General features: G+C 35.0%; 1 protein-coding gene across 5 annotated transcripts in view; it reads left to right on the top strand.

Moving 5' to 3' along the window:
- TBL1XR1 (TBL1X receptor 1) overlaps positions 1-18,933 on the top strand; it is a 180,244-nt gene extending 161,311 nt beyond the window's left edge. For all 5 annotated transcript variants that reach the window (XM_043594874.1, XM_043594878.1, XM_043594876.1 and 2 more), the window contains 6 exons: positions 4,727-4,848; positions 4,988-5,062; positions 8,432-8,559; positions 9,332-9,497; positions 13,121-13,222; positions 14,088-18,933. In XM_043594874.1, coding sequence (XP_043450809.1) covers positions 4,727-4,848; positions 4,988-5,062; positions 8,432-8,559; positions 9,332-9,497; positions 13,121-13,222; positions 14,088-14,114 — 620 coding nt within the window. In that variant the 3' untranslated portion in view covers positions 14,115-18,933. The remainder of the gene's footprint in view (positions 1-4,726; positions 4,849-4,987; positions 5,063-8,431; positions 8,560-9,331; positions 9,498-13,120; positions 13,223-14,087) is intronic.
- Positions 18,934-19,842: the final 909 nt, after the last annotated feature.

The following is a 19,842-nucleotide window of genomic DNA, read 5'->3' on the forward strand; positions in this document are numbered from 1 at the left end:
ACCAGAAATAGAAGTCTACCATGCTTTTTAAGTTACCATATTTTTTTTTAATTTTTTTTCAACGTTTTATTTTTTTTTTTTTTGGGACAGAGAGAGACAGAGCATGAACGGGGGAGGGGCAGAGAGAGAGGGAGACCCAGAATCGGAAACAGGCTCCAGGCTCTGAGCCATCAGCCCAGAGCCTGACGTGGGGCTCGAACTCACGGACCGCGAGATCGTGACCTGGCTGAAGTCGGACGCTTAACCGACTGCGCCACCCAGGCGCCCCTAAGTTACCATATTTTAATTGCTGTGCTAAATTTTCTCAATATACACTTTTGCATAAAACATAAATCATGATTACAGATGAGTTGTGATGAGTGACCATTTCATACCCATTAATATGGCTATAAAAAGTAGTAATGTTCATGAGGGGGTGGAGAAATCAAGGCCCTGATACTTTATTAGTAGGTTTGTAAAATGGTACAGTCACTGTGGCAAGCAGTACAACAGTCCCTCAAAAAACTAAACATACAATTACCATGTTATGATCCAGCAATTCTGCACCTAGGTATATCTCCAAAAGAATTGAAAGCAGGGACTTGAACAGATTCTTGTATGTCAGTGTTCATAGCAGTATAGCAATAGTAGCCAATAGGTTGAAACAACCCAATGTCCAACAGACGAATGGGTAAACAAAATATGGTCTATACATACAATGGGTTATTATTCAGCCATAAAAAGGAAAGAAATTCTGAAACATGCTACATTAGTGAATCTCACACATGTGCTCAGTGAAATAAAGCAGACACATAGGGTCAAATCATATGATTGTACTTATAGTAAATATCTAGAATAGAAAAATTCATAGAGACAAAAAGTAAAAGATTAGAAGTTCTCAGGAGTGGTGGGAGGGAGAAATAGGGAATTATTGCTTGATGGCTACAGAATTTCTGTTTGGGATGATGAAAAAGTTTTGGAAATAGTGGTGATGGTTGCACAACCTTGTGAATGTAATACTACTGATTGTACACTTAATAAATGACAAATTTTATGTTAACTATGACCACAATATATCAAAATTAATAATAAAATATACCAAAACCCATTGAATTGTACACTTTAAATGGATAAATTTTATGGTATGTGATTTATATATTAATAAAGCTGTTTCTTTCTTTTTTTTTTAATTTTTTTTTCAATGTTTATTTATTTTTGGGACAGAGAGAGACAGAGCATGAATGGGGGAGGGGGCAGAGAGAGAGGGAGACACAGAATCGGAAACAGGCTCCAGGCTCTGAGCCATCAGCCCAGAGCCTGATGCAGGGCTCGAACTCACGGACCGCGAGATCGTGACCTGGCTGAAGTCGGACGCTTAACCGACTGCGCCACCCAGGCGCCCCAAAGCTGTTTCTAAAAAATGCAAATGAATAATAAAAGCCTTTCTCTCCTTACTGCATAGGTTTGGGTCATTCATTACGTTTTTAAATTACGAAGGATGGAGGGAGTAACAAAAATATATCAAATTGCAGAAGACGAAAATTAGAATCTTAGCTCCAAGATTTTAAAGGGTTGTGTAACCCTAGTCAAATTTAATTAACTTTTCTTTATCCCTTTTATCATACATAAAATGAGACCAGTATTAGCAAACACACCTCTCACATATCACTTACAGAAAAATGCATTTTATTAGAGTTGCATTTCTGTTTTTTTTTTTTAATTTCTTTATTAGTTTCTATACTCAACATGGGGCTCAAACTCATGACCCCGAGATCAAGGATTGTATGCTCCTCCGACTAAGCCAGCCAGGAGCCCAGTAGAGATGCATTTCTATCCTAAAGAATTGGCATTACCTAGACTCATTTTAGGAATAAATACAAAGTAAGGAACTATGTGTTCTTAGATTACACCCAATTTTGTAACTATTGTATTCTATGAGCTAGGCATATCACAAAGCATAAATCCTACAACTTACGTCGCAGCGTTCCCCAGCTTCCCCCAATTACCTTCACCTGGCCATACAGTTTCTTTTTGTTTTGTTCTGAACCTAATGGTATACTTATTTGAATGCCACTTCTTATTTTGTCAGCCTCCTATCTCCTGTTTTGCAGATGGCTTTGCATAGAAATAACATCCTGGTGCATCATGACAGATACTTGGCATTCTTTATAGAATTTTATTATACTTTTAATTGTTTTCTAAGTTTATTAGACTTTTCAGGCCCTTTTTCCCCTATCACTCAACATTAGGACAAATTATTTATCAGAGAAGCAGTTTGTTAAAATTATTTTTCAAATGATATCTTCTGTGATAATATTTAGTGTCAAAATGAAAGTGTAGTAGGTACTGAGTCAAATTCCTGACATGAAAACAGAGTCCAAACCAGATACCAAGAAAGGGAATTTAATACAAGGAAATAGTTAGAAAGGTGTTGGAAGAGTGAAAAACAGGAATGTTTACTAACTCAGAGTGTAACAACTGCAGAAAACCTAAGACTATAGAGAAGGCAGGATCTCACTGCCCAGTGGGAATTAGAACTGTTAAAAAAAAAACAAAACAAAACAACGATCTGGCAAGAATAGGCACCTTGGAGTGAGTAATCGTTGCCACTGCCAGAGACCCAGCCTTGAAAGAGAGAGAACAAAATTGTCTGTCTTCGCTGTCTTGACCGTGATCTCTTGACGGTGTCCTCCACCGTATGAACCCATCTGGAAACCAGTAGGCACAGGAGTCTGGGATATGTAATTTGGAAGAGTCCACCCTCTTGCGTGTAGAGTATAGCAGGACAGAGTGTGTTACGAATGGCCCTGAGAGTAACCAGACAACGACCAGGACAGTCATCCACATGCTCTAAGATGATGTGATGCATACAGACTAGCAGCAGAGCTCATACGTAGTGCTGATCAAAGTTGGATATACTTTGGATCATAGTACTGATCAAAGTATTTTTTGTTGCTGGCTGATTTAAGTTGGATTCTCCTGGAAGCAGACCTTGAGCAAGGGATTTGAGTGAAGTGCTTTATTAAGAAAACACTCTCAGGAGAAACAAGTGAGGAATTATAGAGAACAGAATGGGAAAGCAGGAGGGGAACCACGGAAGAAGGGAGCATTTTCTGGAAAAGAGGGCCTGGCCTTAGCCTAATCCAGGCCAGGCTTTGAATTGTTTGTTACACCTTGGAGTTTTCCATCTTGAACCATATACTAGATTTTTTTTTTTTTAAATGTCTTGCTGTAGTTGCTCAAAATTCTCCATTTTGAGTCATAAATGCTTTAATTCTTCTTTCTTTTTGCTGTTCTTTTCCATAGTTGTAAGCTCTTACACATGATGTATTCCTTGGCCTATCAGTCTAACAGTGCTCAAAACACCTATTTATAATATGCTCAGTATAAAAATAGCCATTTACTATTATGTGTAGATATATACAATGAGGAAGTGGCTTTCGCCCTCCCCCCCCATAGGTACCAGTTTTGACCTACTTTATTAAATACTTTATATCTCCAGTAATGGGCATACACAGCTTAACTTCAACTTTCCTATTTTTCTCCTTGTCTTTAAGTGCTTGCTCTAAATGGTAAACTTGTTCTGTGAAGGGCAAGAAAGGAACTTTTTTAGGCTTTATAAGCTGTCGAATTTCTGTTGCAGCCAGTTGAGTCTGCCCTTGTAGTGCAAAGCAGCCATGGGTCATAAGTAACCAAATGAACTTAGCTAGATTTTAATAAAATTTTATTATAAGGACACTAAAATCTGAGTTTTCTATGATTTTTATATTCATAGGTCTTCTTTTGATCATGTGTCACCTTTTAATCTCTACACCCAGCCAAATGAAATGTAAAAATTACTCTTGGTTAATGGTCATAGTGTGTCCCTACTGCTGTAAATCCATTGTTTTTTGTATGCTCCTATTGTTTAACCCAGTTACTTGCTATCATTACCTTAATCTGCATTACTAATTATAGAGAACCTTTGCACCTTGGAGCAGGGAGAAATGAAAAGAACGAATCTCCAATCACACAGAGCTAAAATAAGTATTAATAGCCGGCCAGCTTTGGGGCATCTGAGGTTTTAAATTCAATGATAACCATTTTAAGCAGCATTTGACAAGAATCACTTAGAAGAAAATGTTTTTGCAATCATGTGCAATATTCCACTTATCAGTTGAGTGGATGATGGAAATTATTCAGTATAACATTTGTCTAACTTGTAATTTACAAAGTACTTTTCACACACATCATCTCACTTGATTCTCACAGTTTCCTTGTGTACTAAACTTAAAAGGCTTTATCCCCTTTTTTCAGATGAGGAAAATAGCATGAAAGCTTAATAAGTGACTTGCTTAGGGTACAATGGTTAGAGATTGGCAGAACCAAGCCTCCTTGTCCAGTGAAGACTCCAGAGAATTTTAGAAATAAAAGGAAGTAATGACATCACTTTTAATTTTTTACCAATGAGATCCCAAGAATCCAGGGCTAGTAGTTTATAGAGCAAGCTCTCAGGAATCCTAATCTGGTTACCAGGTCAGTGTACTTGCTGTTAGGTTGTGTCTCACATCAAGACAACTGAACTGAAATTTATTAATATTTATGATACTTAGATACCATAATTTTTAAAAATATTATCTTAAAAACTATAGAGTAAAATGTTTAAGTTCCTATTAGCATGCTTAATGTCCAACCATGTTTAAGAGTAAAGCTGCTAGATTTCACTGCTTGTGGAATGAATGCAAACCTAGCCCTTTTTCCTTTTCAGCACCAGCACTGGATGTTGATTGGCAGAGCAACAACACCTTTGCTTCTTGTAGTACAGATATGTGCATTCATGTCTGTAAATTAGGACAAGACAGACCTATTAAAACATTCCAGGGACACACGGTGAGTAACCATTTTTTTCCCCCTTTAAAGTGGTTTTGATGAATAAGTAATATTACAGAGTGGTTTTGAAATATGTTTAATATCCAAAGAGCAACCCAGTCCATAAAATGAAAATGTGAATATTTACTGTTACTTTTAGAATGAAGTAAATGCTATCAAATGGGACCCAACTGGCAATCTTCTGGCCTCCTGTTCTGATGACATGACTTTGAAGGTAATTCAGATAGTGGGGAGAAATGCAGTGGGGATGCCATGCAGCGTGGCTGCTCTGGGCATGGTAAGGTTGTTGAAGATGTCTCTCTTACAGTTCATTGAATGCTTAAACCTGGGTCAGGACTTACTCTTCTTTTTAATAGTTAATCACTTTTTATTTTATTTTGTGTGAAATGCTTTAAGTGTTTAAATATGGCAAATAAATTCTATTTAAAATAATGTGTGGGGGCTCATGGGTGGCTCAGTGGATTAAGCCTCCAACTCTTAATTTCAGCTCAGTAAGTGAGCCTAGTTGACATGGCCAACATCTGCAGCTTGACATGAATTTATGTTTTTGTTGTCAATGTGACTAAAAGCAAAACTATCACCTTGCAGCTATGCACAGTCACATTTAGAGAAAAAAAGCATTTTGAGATAAAGAACAACCTAATACTAATCTCCAATATTAATGAAACTTTGAGCCCTTTCCTACAAAATACTAACTCTTGTGGAAATAAATTTATCCTTAACTTTGTAATGTCAATGGCTACAGGCGTGATGACCCTTACAGATGGGATAATCATGAAGGAAAACTGCTTTTCCTCCTGTGAACAGACTAAATGTAACCTTGGTAACCTGGTGGGTTTTTTTCGTTAAGTACCTGCTGTGTTTTTAGTTACACAATTTTTCTCAAGCCTGGGCTCCCTTGCAAACATTGCTAGTAAAAAGGCTTTTCTTAATGCTTTCGTCTCTGTGAACAGAGTATGGCGCAAAAGTGGAGGTGAAAGAAGGCCAGTGGCTGGAGAGCCTACTGAGTTGCAGTTAGGAGTTTGAACTAGAAAGTGTTGGAGAGGTTTTTGTCCTAACAATAATAAAAGGTCAGAATTTTAAAGCAGAAACGAAATGGATCAATATTGTGTAGTAGAGCCAAATTCTGAGAACAAGGCACATGAGTTAGAATATCATACAAAGCCTGAACAGTGATTTGAGTCGTGCAGATGGAGGTGGCAGGTGGGTCTTACGCTCAGAGAAGAACTCCAACCTTGATATAAAAATTTGGGAATTTTCTGCATATGGGCGGTCATTCAAATCCAAGACATGGATGAAGCTGTGTAGTTAGAAAGTATAGAGTAAGAAAACAGGGAAACCTTGAAAACAAAAAGTCTTAAACTCCAATAATTACCCTCTCAAGAAGAATGAGCTTCTAGAAGGAAAAAAAAAGAAGGAATGACCCAAATGGAAAGAGAGTGTTTAAAGAAGAATGTTGCAAGGGAGTGTGATGGATGGGAGTGGTTAACTGGTTAACAGTAGCAATGCCATTGAAAGGTCAAATAAAATTAAGTTTTAAAACATTTGTGGGGTTTATTTACATGGAGTTGTAAATATCTAGAATATAAAAACGTTTATGATTTTGCTTTGTTATCTCTTACTAGTTACATGGCAGACGTGAAGTGCACCTAATTTTTGTATGTTGTTGTCGTTGTTGTTGTTGTTGGCAGTTGGGTTTGGTGTTGGTGTTTGGCAAGGTGTTACCCCCCCCCCACCCAAGCCTTTATTGAATGATTTTGCCAGAAATGCTCTCAGTGTAGGTTTCTCTTAATTTTTGCTCAGTGCCAATATGACTTTTAAATCTATATACGTGTATGTTTTCAACTTAAGAATGCCTTATTCTCACGATTTTAAATTTATTGCTTTGTTAACCTTTCATGGTTTGTTCTGTAGGAGTCATTTTCTAAACTTATGTTTTATTATGGTAAGAAAACTTAACATGAGATATTTTTTTAACAGATTTTTGAGCATACAGTACAGTATTGTGCAGCGGATCTGTAGAGCTGAAATTTTATGCTTGTTAGTTAGCCATCCTTTTCCCCTCAGCCTTTAGCAACCACCATTCTTTTCCTTGCTTCTGTTGAGTTTGACTTTTTTAGATACCTCGTATAAATGGAATCATGCTGTATTTGTCCTTACAATTCATCCATATTGTTGTGTATTTCAGGATTTCCTTTTTTTTTTTTTTAAGGCTGAATGACAAATACTCCATTGTATGTATATACCACTTTTTATTTAACCATTCATCTATTGATGGACACTTAGGTTGTTTCCTTAGCTTGGCTTTTTAATATTGCAATGAACAGCAAGTACAGATGTATTTTTGAGATCCTGATATCAGTTCTTTTGGATAAATACCCAGAGGTAGGATCACTGGATCGTATGGTAGTTCTATTTTTTTTTTTTTTTTTAATTTTTTTTTTTCAACGTTTATTTATTTTTGGGACAGAGAGAGACAGAGCATGAACGGGGGAGGGGCAGAGAGAGAGGGAGACACAGAATCGGAAACAGGCTCCAGGCTCTGAGCCATCAGCCCAGAGCCTGACGCGGGGCTCGAACTCACGGACCGCGAGATCGTGACCTGGCTGAAGTCGGACGCTTAACCGACTGCGCCACCCAGGCGCCCCTCTATTTTTATATTTTTGAAGAATCATCATACTTTTTTTCATGGTGGCTGTAACATTTTGCATTCCCACCAACAGTGTAACAGGGGATCTCATTTCTCCACATCTGTGATAATTTATTACCTTTTTTATTTTATGATAGCCATCCTAACAGGTGTGAAATGATATCTCATTGTTTTGATTTGCATTTCCCTTATGGCTAGTGACATTGAACATCTTTTCTTATACCTATTGGCCATTTGTATATCTTCTTGGAAGAAATGTCTACTCAAGTCATTTGCCCACTTTTAAATTGGATTGTTACAGTTTTTGCTGTTGAGTTATAGAAATTCCTTATATATTTTAAAAATTACCCTTTATCAGATATTTTTTCTCCCATTCTGTCAGTTTCCTTTTTCTTTATTGTTTCCTTTATTACAGAGAAGCTTTTTAATTTTGTATTTCCATTTGGCTTTTTGTTTTTGTTGCCTGTGCTTTGGTGTCATACATGAACCGTATTATTTGCAAGTTCTCTTTGCCCTTCTCTGTTACAAAGCATTTTCTGATTCTAAATTCTACGAGGAATTTATAATGTAGATCATTTATTTAAGGAACAGTGTTAAAACTAATGTCGTAAACATTTAGGATAATTGCCCAAGGGACTTACTCAATGTTGAAGTTTGTACTATCTGAAGTTCTCAGAGTTAATATCTAGAACTACAGTTAATTCATTCTTGAAGCCTCAACAGTAGTGAACATTTGGAAAGGACTTTAAGCTAATTTGTTATTTTTAAAAGAGTGATAAATACTACATTTTAATTTCTTTGCAAATATTCCCTTGAGCTGTAATCGTTGTTCTGGTTACACTATTTAAAGTTTGGATTGGCAAAGTAGTATTATTGTAAATGTACCCTTTGTATGGGAAAATATAATTATATATTTTTTTCTTTTTTACTTAGATATGGAGTATGAAACAAGACAATTGTGTTCATGATTTGCAAGCACATAATAAAGAAATTTATACTATCAAATGGAGTCCAACAGGGCCAGGGACAAATAATCCAAATGCCAACCTTATGTTAGCAAGGTAATATTTCTGTTTTACTCCTCCTTTTATGAGACTGCCACAAAAAAAGCTTCTAATACATATGACAAAGTTAGGAAAGAGTTCATGAAATGGGATCGTATCCTGCAGGAATAATTTTTTGATGGAAACCTTTAAACCCAAAGTTTTATTCTTATTTCAGACCATAATGGATTTTAATATCTGGAGTTATCAAATATTTACTGATGATAATTAAGTATTAATTAAAACCCAAGTAATTGAGGTATAGTGCAATAACATTTCTTCAGCATAAAAACAAGATAAAGTTAAAAATATTGTCAATACATTGTTCAGAACCATGGATCAATCAGTGTAATTATTTAAAGAGGAAGGGAAAAAAAGGAAAAAAATTAGTAAAAAAAAAAAAAAGTGCTTGTGCAGCTCAGTTGGTTACCTCAGGTCTTGATCTCAGGATTGTGGGTTGAAGCCCCACATTGAACTCCATGGTGGGCATGGAGCCTATGTAAAAAAAGAGAGAGAGAGAAGAAAGGAAAGGAATATGGTGAATTTAGCTCATTTTGTTTTTCAGTTTAGAGACTTGGAGATGCCCGTAAGCTGCCTTTTCTCCTGTTGTAGCTTTGCTTCCGCAACACTTTCCTCCTAATAGCCAATCTGGTCTCATAAGGAATTTGTGTCTAGCTACTAGGAATGACTGTGTGATTTGTGTCTAGCTACTAGGAATGATTCTAGATTGTGGGTGGGACTTGGCTATATTTCATTATTTTTAAAATTGTTTTGTTTCCTCCTTCGTCAGTGCATCCTTCGATTCTACTGTTAGATTATGGGACGTAGACCGAGGAATTTGCATCCATACATTGACAAAACACCAAGAGCCTGTGTACAGTGTGGCTTTCAGTCCTGATGGCAGGTACCTGGCAAGCGGTTCTTTTGATAAATGTGTGCACATCTGGAACACACAGGTATGTCTTAGTTATTGAAATCATCACATTGTTTCATAGGTACTAATAAGCATTTGCCTGTAAATACTCTTCTCTCCTTTGGTTGTCATTCCTTTTGTGACATTAGTTCAATTCTTAGTTTCTAGATGAGTACCTTTTTTGAATTTACAAAGACTAAAATCAGTTGAAGTTATATTTTCCTGATATAAACCAGAATTTAGAAATAAATTTAGATTGTATTATTTTTTCCTCAACAGGTTGCAGACATGAAATGTGAGAGTTTAAGATACGTGTTTATATAAGCGGTATAATTTCTTTATTTTCATAATGTTTTAAAATGTTTCATTTTTGAGAGAGCATGAGGACCTGTGGGTGGGCAGAGAGAGGGATACCGAGGATCCAGGGCAGGCTCCACTCTGACAGCAGAGAGCCAGACACGGGGCTGGAACTCACCAACTGTGAGATCATGACCTGAGCTGAAGTCTTGACATTTAACTGACTAAACCACCCAGACACCCTAATTTCTTTATTTTCTAAAAGAATTGTCTTTGAAGGAGCTATATGTGAGCAGTTAATAAAATGTATTAAAGGATAAGATTGTATGGCTCAACACAATGACTTATCAGAAATAAATTTAAAACTATACTATCTTTGGGTACCTGGATAACTTAGTCAGTTGAGTTGAACATCAGACTCTTCATTTTAGCTCAGTTCATGATCCTAGGATCGTGGAATCAAGCCCTACATCAGGTTTGCACTGGCGGGGCTTGTGCTGGGTGTGGAGCCTGGTTGAGATTTTCTCTCTCTCCCTCTCCCCCACTTTTGTGTGCTCGCTCTCGCTCTCTCTCTCTCTCTCTCTCTCTCTCTCTCTCTCTCTTTTAAAAACAACAACAACAGAAAACTACCTTTGTAGGGACAGTACTTTATAGAGATCCTTTCCTAAAAATGGAGAAAACAGCCAGTTGCTCTAATTTTTTCATTTTCTCACCTTTTTAGTGTTTATGCTCCATGTACTGTTTTTTTTAATAGCAGTCACTTGACTCTCTCCCCCACCCTCCCACCTTCTTCCCCGCCAATCAGTGATCGCCTCTTAAGTGGTCATAGCACACCGTAGTAAGTTATTGTGGGCTGTGCTCTTTGTGTAGCTGATCATCATAGTTGGTCAAACTATTTTTGCATAAATCATCAATTTCAAGTATCATTTTTAATTAAGTTATACATTCACATGGTCCCCTCAAAACACTAAAAAGGTATACACTGCAAAGTCTTGCTCCCATTTTCTTCTTGGTCCCCTGTAAGTAACTTCCTGAATTTGTTTGGGAATAAAAGTGTTGATTCCTTCATTTTTATGCTCTATTTTATTTTTTCATTTGGATTTTTAACTGCCTTGGAATTGATTTTTATATGTATGATGTGAGGTAGAGATCTAATTTTAATATCTAATGGATAACCAGTTGTCTCAATACTGTTTAACCCTTTGCTATCTCATAATGCCATTTCTTTCATATACCAAGTTCTCATTGTGGTTTGTTTATAGATTCTCCACTGATAGACATTTGTATTCGTATATACCTGCATCATTAGCATACTTTTAATAAGTAACTTTATAAATTTCCTCTCATTAAGTCTTCTTTTTTCCCATCATTAAGGTCTTATAATTTCTTTATGAAGATCTTATTTTTTCTTAATTTATTCTGAAGTGCCTTGTGGATATTATTATTAACCATGAATGGCATCTTTTTAAAAATATGTTCCTTTTACTTACTGGTTGTTGCTTGTGTTTGGAACATTAGGACTTTTGACACATTGAGACTGAATTCATCCACTTCTCTGCACTCTCTTGTTAGTTCTAATTGTTTCCCCTTGGTTTTTGCTGCAAGTTAGTATTTTTGTTGTGATTGAATAGCAGAGACTTTCTAAACGTAATCCATAGATAATTTGCCTGTTGTATACATTTTCAGTCCCTTATTTACTCTATTATGAGAAAATCAGTTTAAATGAAATTTGGGTATTGAAGTATATGATTCTAATGGAAGATACTGATAGGCTCTTAGGGGCATTTGAGCAGCTGTCCATACTGTTTAGATGTATCACAACTGCGTATCAAAAAATGTCAGTTTGCTTTTTTCTTTTTAGTTTGAAAATAGTAAAATGCATCTAGTAAGTTTTTAGAGGATGACTTTCTCCTGCACTTGTCATAAATAAATCAAGTTTTTTTCTTTCCTCATTTGGATTATCATCCATATGATCTGTTACCTAAGCATTTCACAGATAAATTATTGAAGTCTGGTTTGAACATATATACAGATTTGAGTAGTGCTGATGATCCATTGGTCTTTGTGAATATTAAAGCTCTAGCTTGTTGACTATGCTGTTTTGGTTCAGTTATAGCTTACTCTGAGCTTAGAGATTGGGAAGTGCTTTTGAAAGAAAGCTGTTTTTTTTTTAAACCCCAGATTTACTGTCCTAAAGGTTTTACTTTCTCTCATCAAAAGATTTTAGATTTTGTTGGTGCCACTCCTTTCTCCTAATTAACCATGGAAGTAAGCTCAAGACTTACTATGCTTACACTTGTTCATTAATCTTTTAAATTTTGAGAAACTTTAAGTAGGGTTAAAAAGAACAGTTGAACCTTCCAAATGTGATCAGCTGTAGCAGTGCACCTGTGGTTACTTTAATATTAGCAGATGGACTTTGAAGAGGAAAGCAAAGGAAAACAGTCTCAATGATTAAGTTAGGGTGGGCTGCCTGAGAAGGTATTTACAAGGCCTTGCTGCCATGTTGTTTTTATTTAGATCTGCTGCCTTTAGTTTGACCTTTTTTGGTTATCGTAAAACTGAGAGATACTTTTCTGCTTTGTCAGGGCAGAACATCAGAACCATAGTTTTCATTGTTTTCCAATTTCTCACAGCAGAACTTCTGTCTTTGCCTTGGTTAATGACTGGTTTCCTAGGAGAATAGATTTTTTTTTACTGAATTTTAAGTATTCAGTGGGGCAGCTGCATGATTTTGGTTTCTTTCTTTTTTTTTTTCCTTAAATTTCTAACCTCTTTCAGGAGTAATGGACATGTATTCCTTCAGCTTCTTTTATATCGCCCCTAGCTTAGGGGCTACTCAGTAAATATGGAGTAACAGAATTATACTGGAATTGTCTTTACCGGCTTATTTTACTTTCTCTTTAGGATGTTTTGTCAAAGAAATTCTGACTTAATTTTGTCTCTCTACATGTTGGCCAAACTCATGCATCCTTCAACAACAATAATTTATTTTAAGCCATACATTGAGTGTTTACTTCTAGCTATTAACTGTGTCAAAGAGGCCAAACATACCTTAGCTAAGAATGGTTATCAATACTGGAGAAACTGAATATGTGTGTGTGTGTGTGTGTGTGTGTGTGTGTGTGAGAGAGAGAGAGAGACAGACAGACAGACATGTTGAGAGCAGGCAAGTGTTATCTTTTTATAGAAAGATCCTCATATCACATTTCTAGTGTTTCAAAACTTGTATTTATTTTGGAGTCAAAGCTAAATTCTATTTCTGATTGCTAGAAATAAAGCCATGTAAGAGTAATATTTGTGCCTCAATATTTGGATTTATAATAATATATGCTCTCATTTTTAAGAATCTGTTTTTCAATTTTTTAGACAGGTGCTCTAGTTCACAGCTATAGGGGAACAGGTGGAATTTTTGAAGTTTGCTGGAATGCAGCAGGAGACAAAGTTGGAGCCAGTGCATCAGATGGTTCAGTAAGTATAATGAAGTGTTTCCACGGGAATGGGTGTGTAAGCATAGTAAATAAATGTGGCTTATTGTGGTTGTGACTACAGAAGTCTTCTTTTCATAATGAATCTTGTGATAATGGTTTTGGTCCTTTTTACTGAAGGCTCTATATTTTTTATGTTTATTTCATTCAAATAATGTAAACAGAATTTAGGCTATGTTTGCCGAAAGAATATCTTCATAATCAAGAAATGGACAGTTATTTTTAATATAAACCTTCGTTAGCAAAATTGAGCATAGAAGAATACCACTCTGAGAGAGATTTGAATTTTTAATGCCTATTTCTACCTTGTCTTCTTGCAGAAGAGTGTTGGTGGCCCAGGGAAGGGGGAGTAGAGGCAGTTGAGTCCTGCATTGAGGAATGTGTGATACTGAGAGACTTTCAGGATGAGGTTGGCCAACTCTTTATAGAAATATTAGTTGTGGCTTCGAAAGCTCTGAAAGCAAAAGGAAGATACAGACGATATTAGCCATTAGCTGCTTTCTGAAGCTATAGCTTTATATAACCTAAGGTATCTTTCATTCATGTCCAAGAGATAGAAAATGGTCTATTTTGAGCATATTTTTTCTACTTTTTAATTAATAGTAGATCTTCAAAATTTAAGCCACGTTCTTTCTTGGTAGTAGTAGCCCATGGTTGTTGCCTCCATCTACTTAGACGATTTATCTGATTTCTGTTGGTTAAGTGCCCAGTGCCATGATTACTGTTGCTTTACCAGTTTCGTGAACTAGGAAGTAAAACTAGATTTCAAACTGTACTATTGAAACGTTAAACTAAAACTGTACAATGAAACTCTTAACACACTGGTTGATTATTTTAATTTCTTACAGGTTTGTGTATTAGACCTTCGGAAATAGCGCTACTAGTTGGAAGCCATGGACCGACTATGAATGTGTACATAGCCAAAATGACTGTCCCTGACCCATGTACTGCTATAGTCCCACTTGAACCATGGCCAGTCCACTACAGCCAAATCTAAAAGAAATATATACATACAGTGTATATAAACAAAATTGCACCCTGAAGATGACAGAATTTTGTCACAGCTTGTGAATTCTGTTCACCAAGTGCTGGAATCTAATCTGCTGTGCCCCTAAAATAGCATTTAGAAGTTTTGGATATGAAAAACAGAAGAGAAAGAAATATGCGTTATAAAAGCAGCCCATATGTGTACCAGTTTTTGGATACTAATGACAGCCTTGTTTCTCCCCTTTGAATCAGAAGACACCATGGATTATATTCTTTTTTCCCTTCAGTAGTTGAGCAGTTTGTATGTACAGAGAAAATGGACTTACAAAAACTTGCAGCAGTAGTTTGTTCTTGCTTTTAAACTTTGTTTTCAGTTTAGTTTATGGATGCATGAAGTAAGGGAGTGAATCAGTTTCTTGTTTATATTTTTTTCACCTTTTAAACAAAAAATTCTTAAAAATATTTTAATGCATTCTTTTGAAGAGATAGATGTTTGGTACATTTTATGGCTCCCAGAGCATATATTCAATTGGTGCATGTTGTGGAAGGGGGAATTGGAAAGTGAATGAAAATATATGACTTTTGGTCATGTCAATCTGTAAGACACATCAGTAAAAGGATATTATGCTCTGTTGTTTTTTTTGTTTGTTTGTTTGTTTTGTTTTGTTTTTGTTCTTTTTTTTGGTGATGTGGCTTAAATGCAATAGTTTCTTTTTTGGGACATATTTCTGCCAATTAAAGACTAGAAGGGCACAATTTTTTTTAATACCATAGAGAAGATGCATAAAAAAAATCTTCTGATGTTTTGTAGCCATAACTAAATTATGGTTAAAATGTGCACTATTGTGAAAAGGAGCAAAGTAGGTTTGGGGTTTTTTTTTGTTGTTGTTTGTTTATTTGTTTTGCTTTGTTTTTTAAGAGATTAAAATGTTTCTGGATAAGGATTAGCTTCTCAAAGTGTCCATCATTCTGTGTAGAAGCTGAAAAATGTAATGTAACCAAACTCCAGTATTAAAAATCTCTCATGTTGTTTTTCTTTATACAAAGCAAGATAACGGCATATAACACTGCCATTACATGGCAAAATGTTTGCTACCTTAGTTTAAAAACAATCTTTAAAACAAAAGACTTGCTTCAAGGTGTTTTTAAATAGCAGTGATTCAGGATTCAAAAAAGAAAAAAAAGTATAATTGCACTAACCTCCCTGCTGCTCCGATTCTGCATTCGTGGTACTTGTGACTACATTTTTTTCAAATACGGATAGATTTAAGCTGCTATTTTTTTGTTTTGTTTTGTTTTTCAGTAATCACTACTATATCATGTCTTTTACTCTGTTTATAATATCAAGTATTTTCTTAAAGATATAGGTATCAGAGCAAATCTCTTCTTACGCTCATGCAACTAAAAGCTAAAATACACAGAATTTGCAAATGAGAGCATTTGTTTATACGTGTGATCAACAGGGTTTGTCATGATTAATGTAAGTATCCACAAGTGTCAATTTTGAAGAGAATAGTTGTCAAATTTGTATCTCAAAAGATTATAATTAAGGGAGTTGCTTATTATTAAGCTTAGCAAATTTATAACACTATTTCTGTCACTAATTATTTTGAAGCCTTTACTACTAAAATTTTAATCTATGTTTTAAGTAGAAACTGATTTAACCCAAGTAATGCAGCTTTGATTTTTAGCATTTGTTGTTTTGCTATTTTTACAAAACAGCATTGATTGAAGCAAGTCTTGGTTTTACTAAGGTAGGATAGCATTTGCTATTGGTAAAGAGAATAAATACACTTAATTTCACAATACATTGTTATATGTACCCCAATTATTGTTAGTGGGGACTATGATACTGTAATAATATTTTTTAAAATTTACATCCAGAGAGGCAGTCATTCATGATGGTTTTGTGCCAGCTGTTTTTAGGGTTTTGGATCACATTATAGATATTTAGAACTATAACCCTGTGACTTATGTAGGAAACCTAATATGCTGAGTATCTGGCACTTGAAATCCTGCTTTTATTGCTAGAGGTCCACATCTGTGGTTAACCTCTGTTGTTGTTTTAAAAAAATAAATAAAAATTTAAAAATCTGTGCAATAATTTTTAAATGTGCTCCCAGGAATAGACACAAATGTTTTGAGTAGGTTTAAGCTGCATTTTCCTTTAGCGATGCATCTGTCAATTGCACTGAATTTAAATCTGAAAGTCAGAGGTGATTATTGATAGTACTTTTGTATTTTGATATGGACAATTTATTCATTTGCATACAGTTATTGACTTTTTCCCCCCAGCTGATTAAAAGTGATAGTCAAGAAGTTCTGCAGTATAGCTGCCAAAATAGACAGCTACATTTTTATGGTATTGTCATCTTTTCTTTTTTCCTTTTTTTTTTTTCTTCCTTAATCTTTAGGTATTTTACTTAAGCATAATAGCCACAATAGGACATATTAAAAGATTATAAATACAGAGCTTTATTATCCTGAAGTCTTGGGTCTTTTAAGTATAAACTTTATCTGAAAGGTATCCATTTTGTAGGCTTGGGTTCTTTATGAGCATACAGTTGTTTATTTTTGCTGCTGTTCTCAACATCATCATTGCCTGCTGATGTGCCACCATGCTGCTCCAATAGACAAAAGTAAGATTGCCTTGAATTTGAGCAGTAACTTGATTGTAGGAGACCAAGTTTCACAGCCTGCAAAATTCTGTATTTGAGGTTCTTGGCTCATTTTTCCTTCCTTTTTTTTCTGAGAACTTACTCCTGAAGATCAACTGATTCCAATAGATTTTCTATCGGTATTCATTATATATCATTGTTGTATAAGCTACTGTAAGAAACGTATAAGGAAAAATAGAAAGGAAAACTTGAATGAATAGAATACTCATTGATTGAAGTAGAATAAAGAGCGAGCAGCTGTCACTCTTAAACTTCATAAAGGAATATCATTTTTCTTCTCCATGTAGGAAATCTGATACGTGCTTATATTTGTTCCAATCCCCATTTCTGTCATTGATCAGGTACCATCATTGACTTTAAATGACTTTTAGAAGTGGTAACTTTTAATTTCCTGATAGATATTAGAGTATATTGAATTCTGTTTTAATGAATAATTCTCTAGGTAAGTATGTTTTAGGATTAAACACCTTTTACAGATACTGAAAGTGCCTCCTTTTGTGGTGTAAAAAAACAAATTATGGTGCAAAAAGTAATTATTAGATTGAATTACATGAAGGTTTTTTGCTTTTTGACATAAAAATGTCAAGAGAAAGGCCAAAGATTTGTACTTTTTCACTTATAAAGCACTCCTTTTTTCCTTAAACTTCTTTCTGTCAAATTAGATTTAATGAGAGAGTACTATTTTTAAGGAGCTATCTGTTTATGTAGAATGATTTTGTTAAGAGTAATGTAAACTATTAACGCATAGAGGCCTGAAGAGGGGTATGCATTTTTGCTATTTAAAGGAATCACGAATGACTGTCCTTATGTGAGCAAAAATGTTCAATTTTACTAAGTAAGCAGAAAAACAAATCTCAAATGCAGTGCTGTTTACTCTTTTCAAAACCGTTTTCATTTTCTTAAGCACATTGTACATTTCTATAGAACCTGCATTTATTCTCACATGCTAAGGGTGGTACTTGCATTTGGTGAATTACTGTTGATTGTTTCCACAGAAATTCTATTTCAGTGGACCAACATTGTGGCATGGCAGCAAATGCCAACATTTTGGGGAATAGCAGCAAATCTACAAGAGACCCTGGTTGGTTTTTTTTGTTTGTTTGTTTTTGTTTGTTTTTCCTTCTGAATCAGCAGGGATGGAAGGAGGGTAGGGAAGTTATGAATTACTCCTTCCGGTAGTAGCTCTGAAGTGTCACATTCAATATCAATTTTTTTTTTTAACATGATTCTAGTTAAATGTAGAAGAGAGAGAAAAAGAGGAAGTGTTCACTTTTTTTAATACACTGATTTAGAAATTTGATGTCTTATATCAGTAGTTCTGAAGTATTAATAGCATTCTTTGTTTCTGCCTTTACGTTGACAATGTTGAAGCAGGGTGAATAACTAGGGCATATTTTTTTTTTTTTTTTTCTAGTAAGCTGTTTCACAATGTTTTCTTTGGAGTTTCTGGATAAGTTCAAGAAAACATTCTGCATGTTGTATCTAGTCTGATGTACTTATCCATCTCATTAAAAACAAACACAGACTGCATTCTGTAGCTCTGTAATCCCTAAATACAGAAGTAATTCTCTTCTTTCCTGACTTTGACATTGTAGCTATAATGTTCTAATTTTGATTTTTACAAATCCTTTGGGTCTAATTCTGTGAGCCTACCTATAGCACTGGATTAAAATGTCTGCATCATTTCTTTAGTTATCCAGTTAACTTTAAAACTGTTGTAAAAGTGTAAACCAGCCCATGACAGTTTTTTGTACATGTTAAAGAACTTTATTGTTCAGTTTTCATGATTATTGTGTAAGGAAGACTGATATAGATGTTCTATGCTGTCCTGGACCATGTTAATTACACTTCTGATGTATTTTGGTTCCACATCACAATGATTTGTCCCCAATGATCCTTTTATCCTTTCTAGGCACATTTTTTTTTGTTGTTGTTGTTGTTGCAGTTTCCCTTTGCATTGTATTGCTTTGACAACTGTAATTTGAATCAGATCTGAAAGAGGTCCAGAATAAAATATATTTTGATATTATGTTGGCTGTGTACATATATAAAACCTTTGATACCTATGTAGTTTGTATAGACTGTTTACTAGTCAAGTAAAGAGAGGGATGCTATTTCTTGTTTACAATTTCTTGTTTACATTTTAATTGCATTTACTCCTCCAATGTTCTATTGTAGAATAAACTTTTTTTGCTTTGAGTTAGCCTTCCTAACATATAACATGTCTATTCTCTCCCAAGCTGTTGTTATCAGTTGTAACAACTGCCATCAGAACCCAAACCACTGTTTTTCATAACTGTATTGTTTTCTAAGCTATATGTTTTAAGCCCATAGATAAAATTACAAATTTTACTATTTTATTACTTCTCACAGGAGATGAAATTTTTTAAATGAAGGGATTATTTACTATTTTTATTAAAGAATAATAGAGCATTTAATCAGCTAAGAAATAAACAATTGCTTTGAATTATTTTCAAAAATAATACTGTATTGAAAGGACATCGTTTCACATAAACTAAAAGAAACCTCAGATTCATTTGCTTAGTGTGCAGTTGAGCACAAAACCGTGTGCATATGTTGCTGAAGATTTTAGGGCCGGGTTCTCAACTTCCTAATGGCATTTTTGTCTCATATAAACCTAACTTAAATAATTTTCTTCCTTAGCTAGTTGCTTAAGTTGCTAACGAACCTTACAATTTTTGAGGAACGGTACCAAGCACCTTCCAGTTTCAATTAGTCCTAGCTCTTGAGTACTTAGAGACTTTTTAAAAGAATCATTGAGCACATTTTTTGTTTTCCTTTGTTTTTTAAAACTTACATTCCTCAGGTCTTCTACTTTTCCGTTTCATTTCCTTAAGCAGAAACTAACACAGGCATAGACTTGTCATGTTTTATTAAATGATAAGCTTTTGCCGTTGCTAGAACTTTCTGACAGTCT

This window comes from Prionailurus bengalensis, chromosome C2 (genome assembly GCF_016509475.1).
Source record: "Prionailurus bengalensis isolate Pbe53 chromosome C2, Fcat_Pben_1.1_paternal_pri, whole genome shotgun sequence".
In the NCBI taxonomy this organism is placed as follows: domain Eukaryota; kingdom Metazoa; phylum Chordata; class Mammalia; order Carnivora; family Felidae; genus Prionailurus; species Prionailurus bengalensis.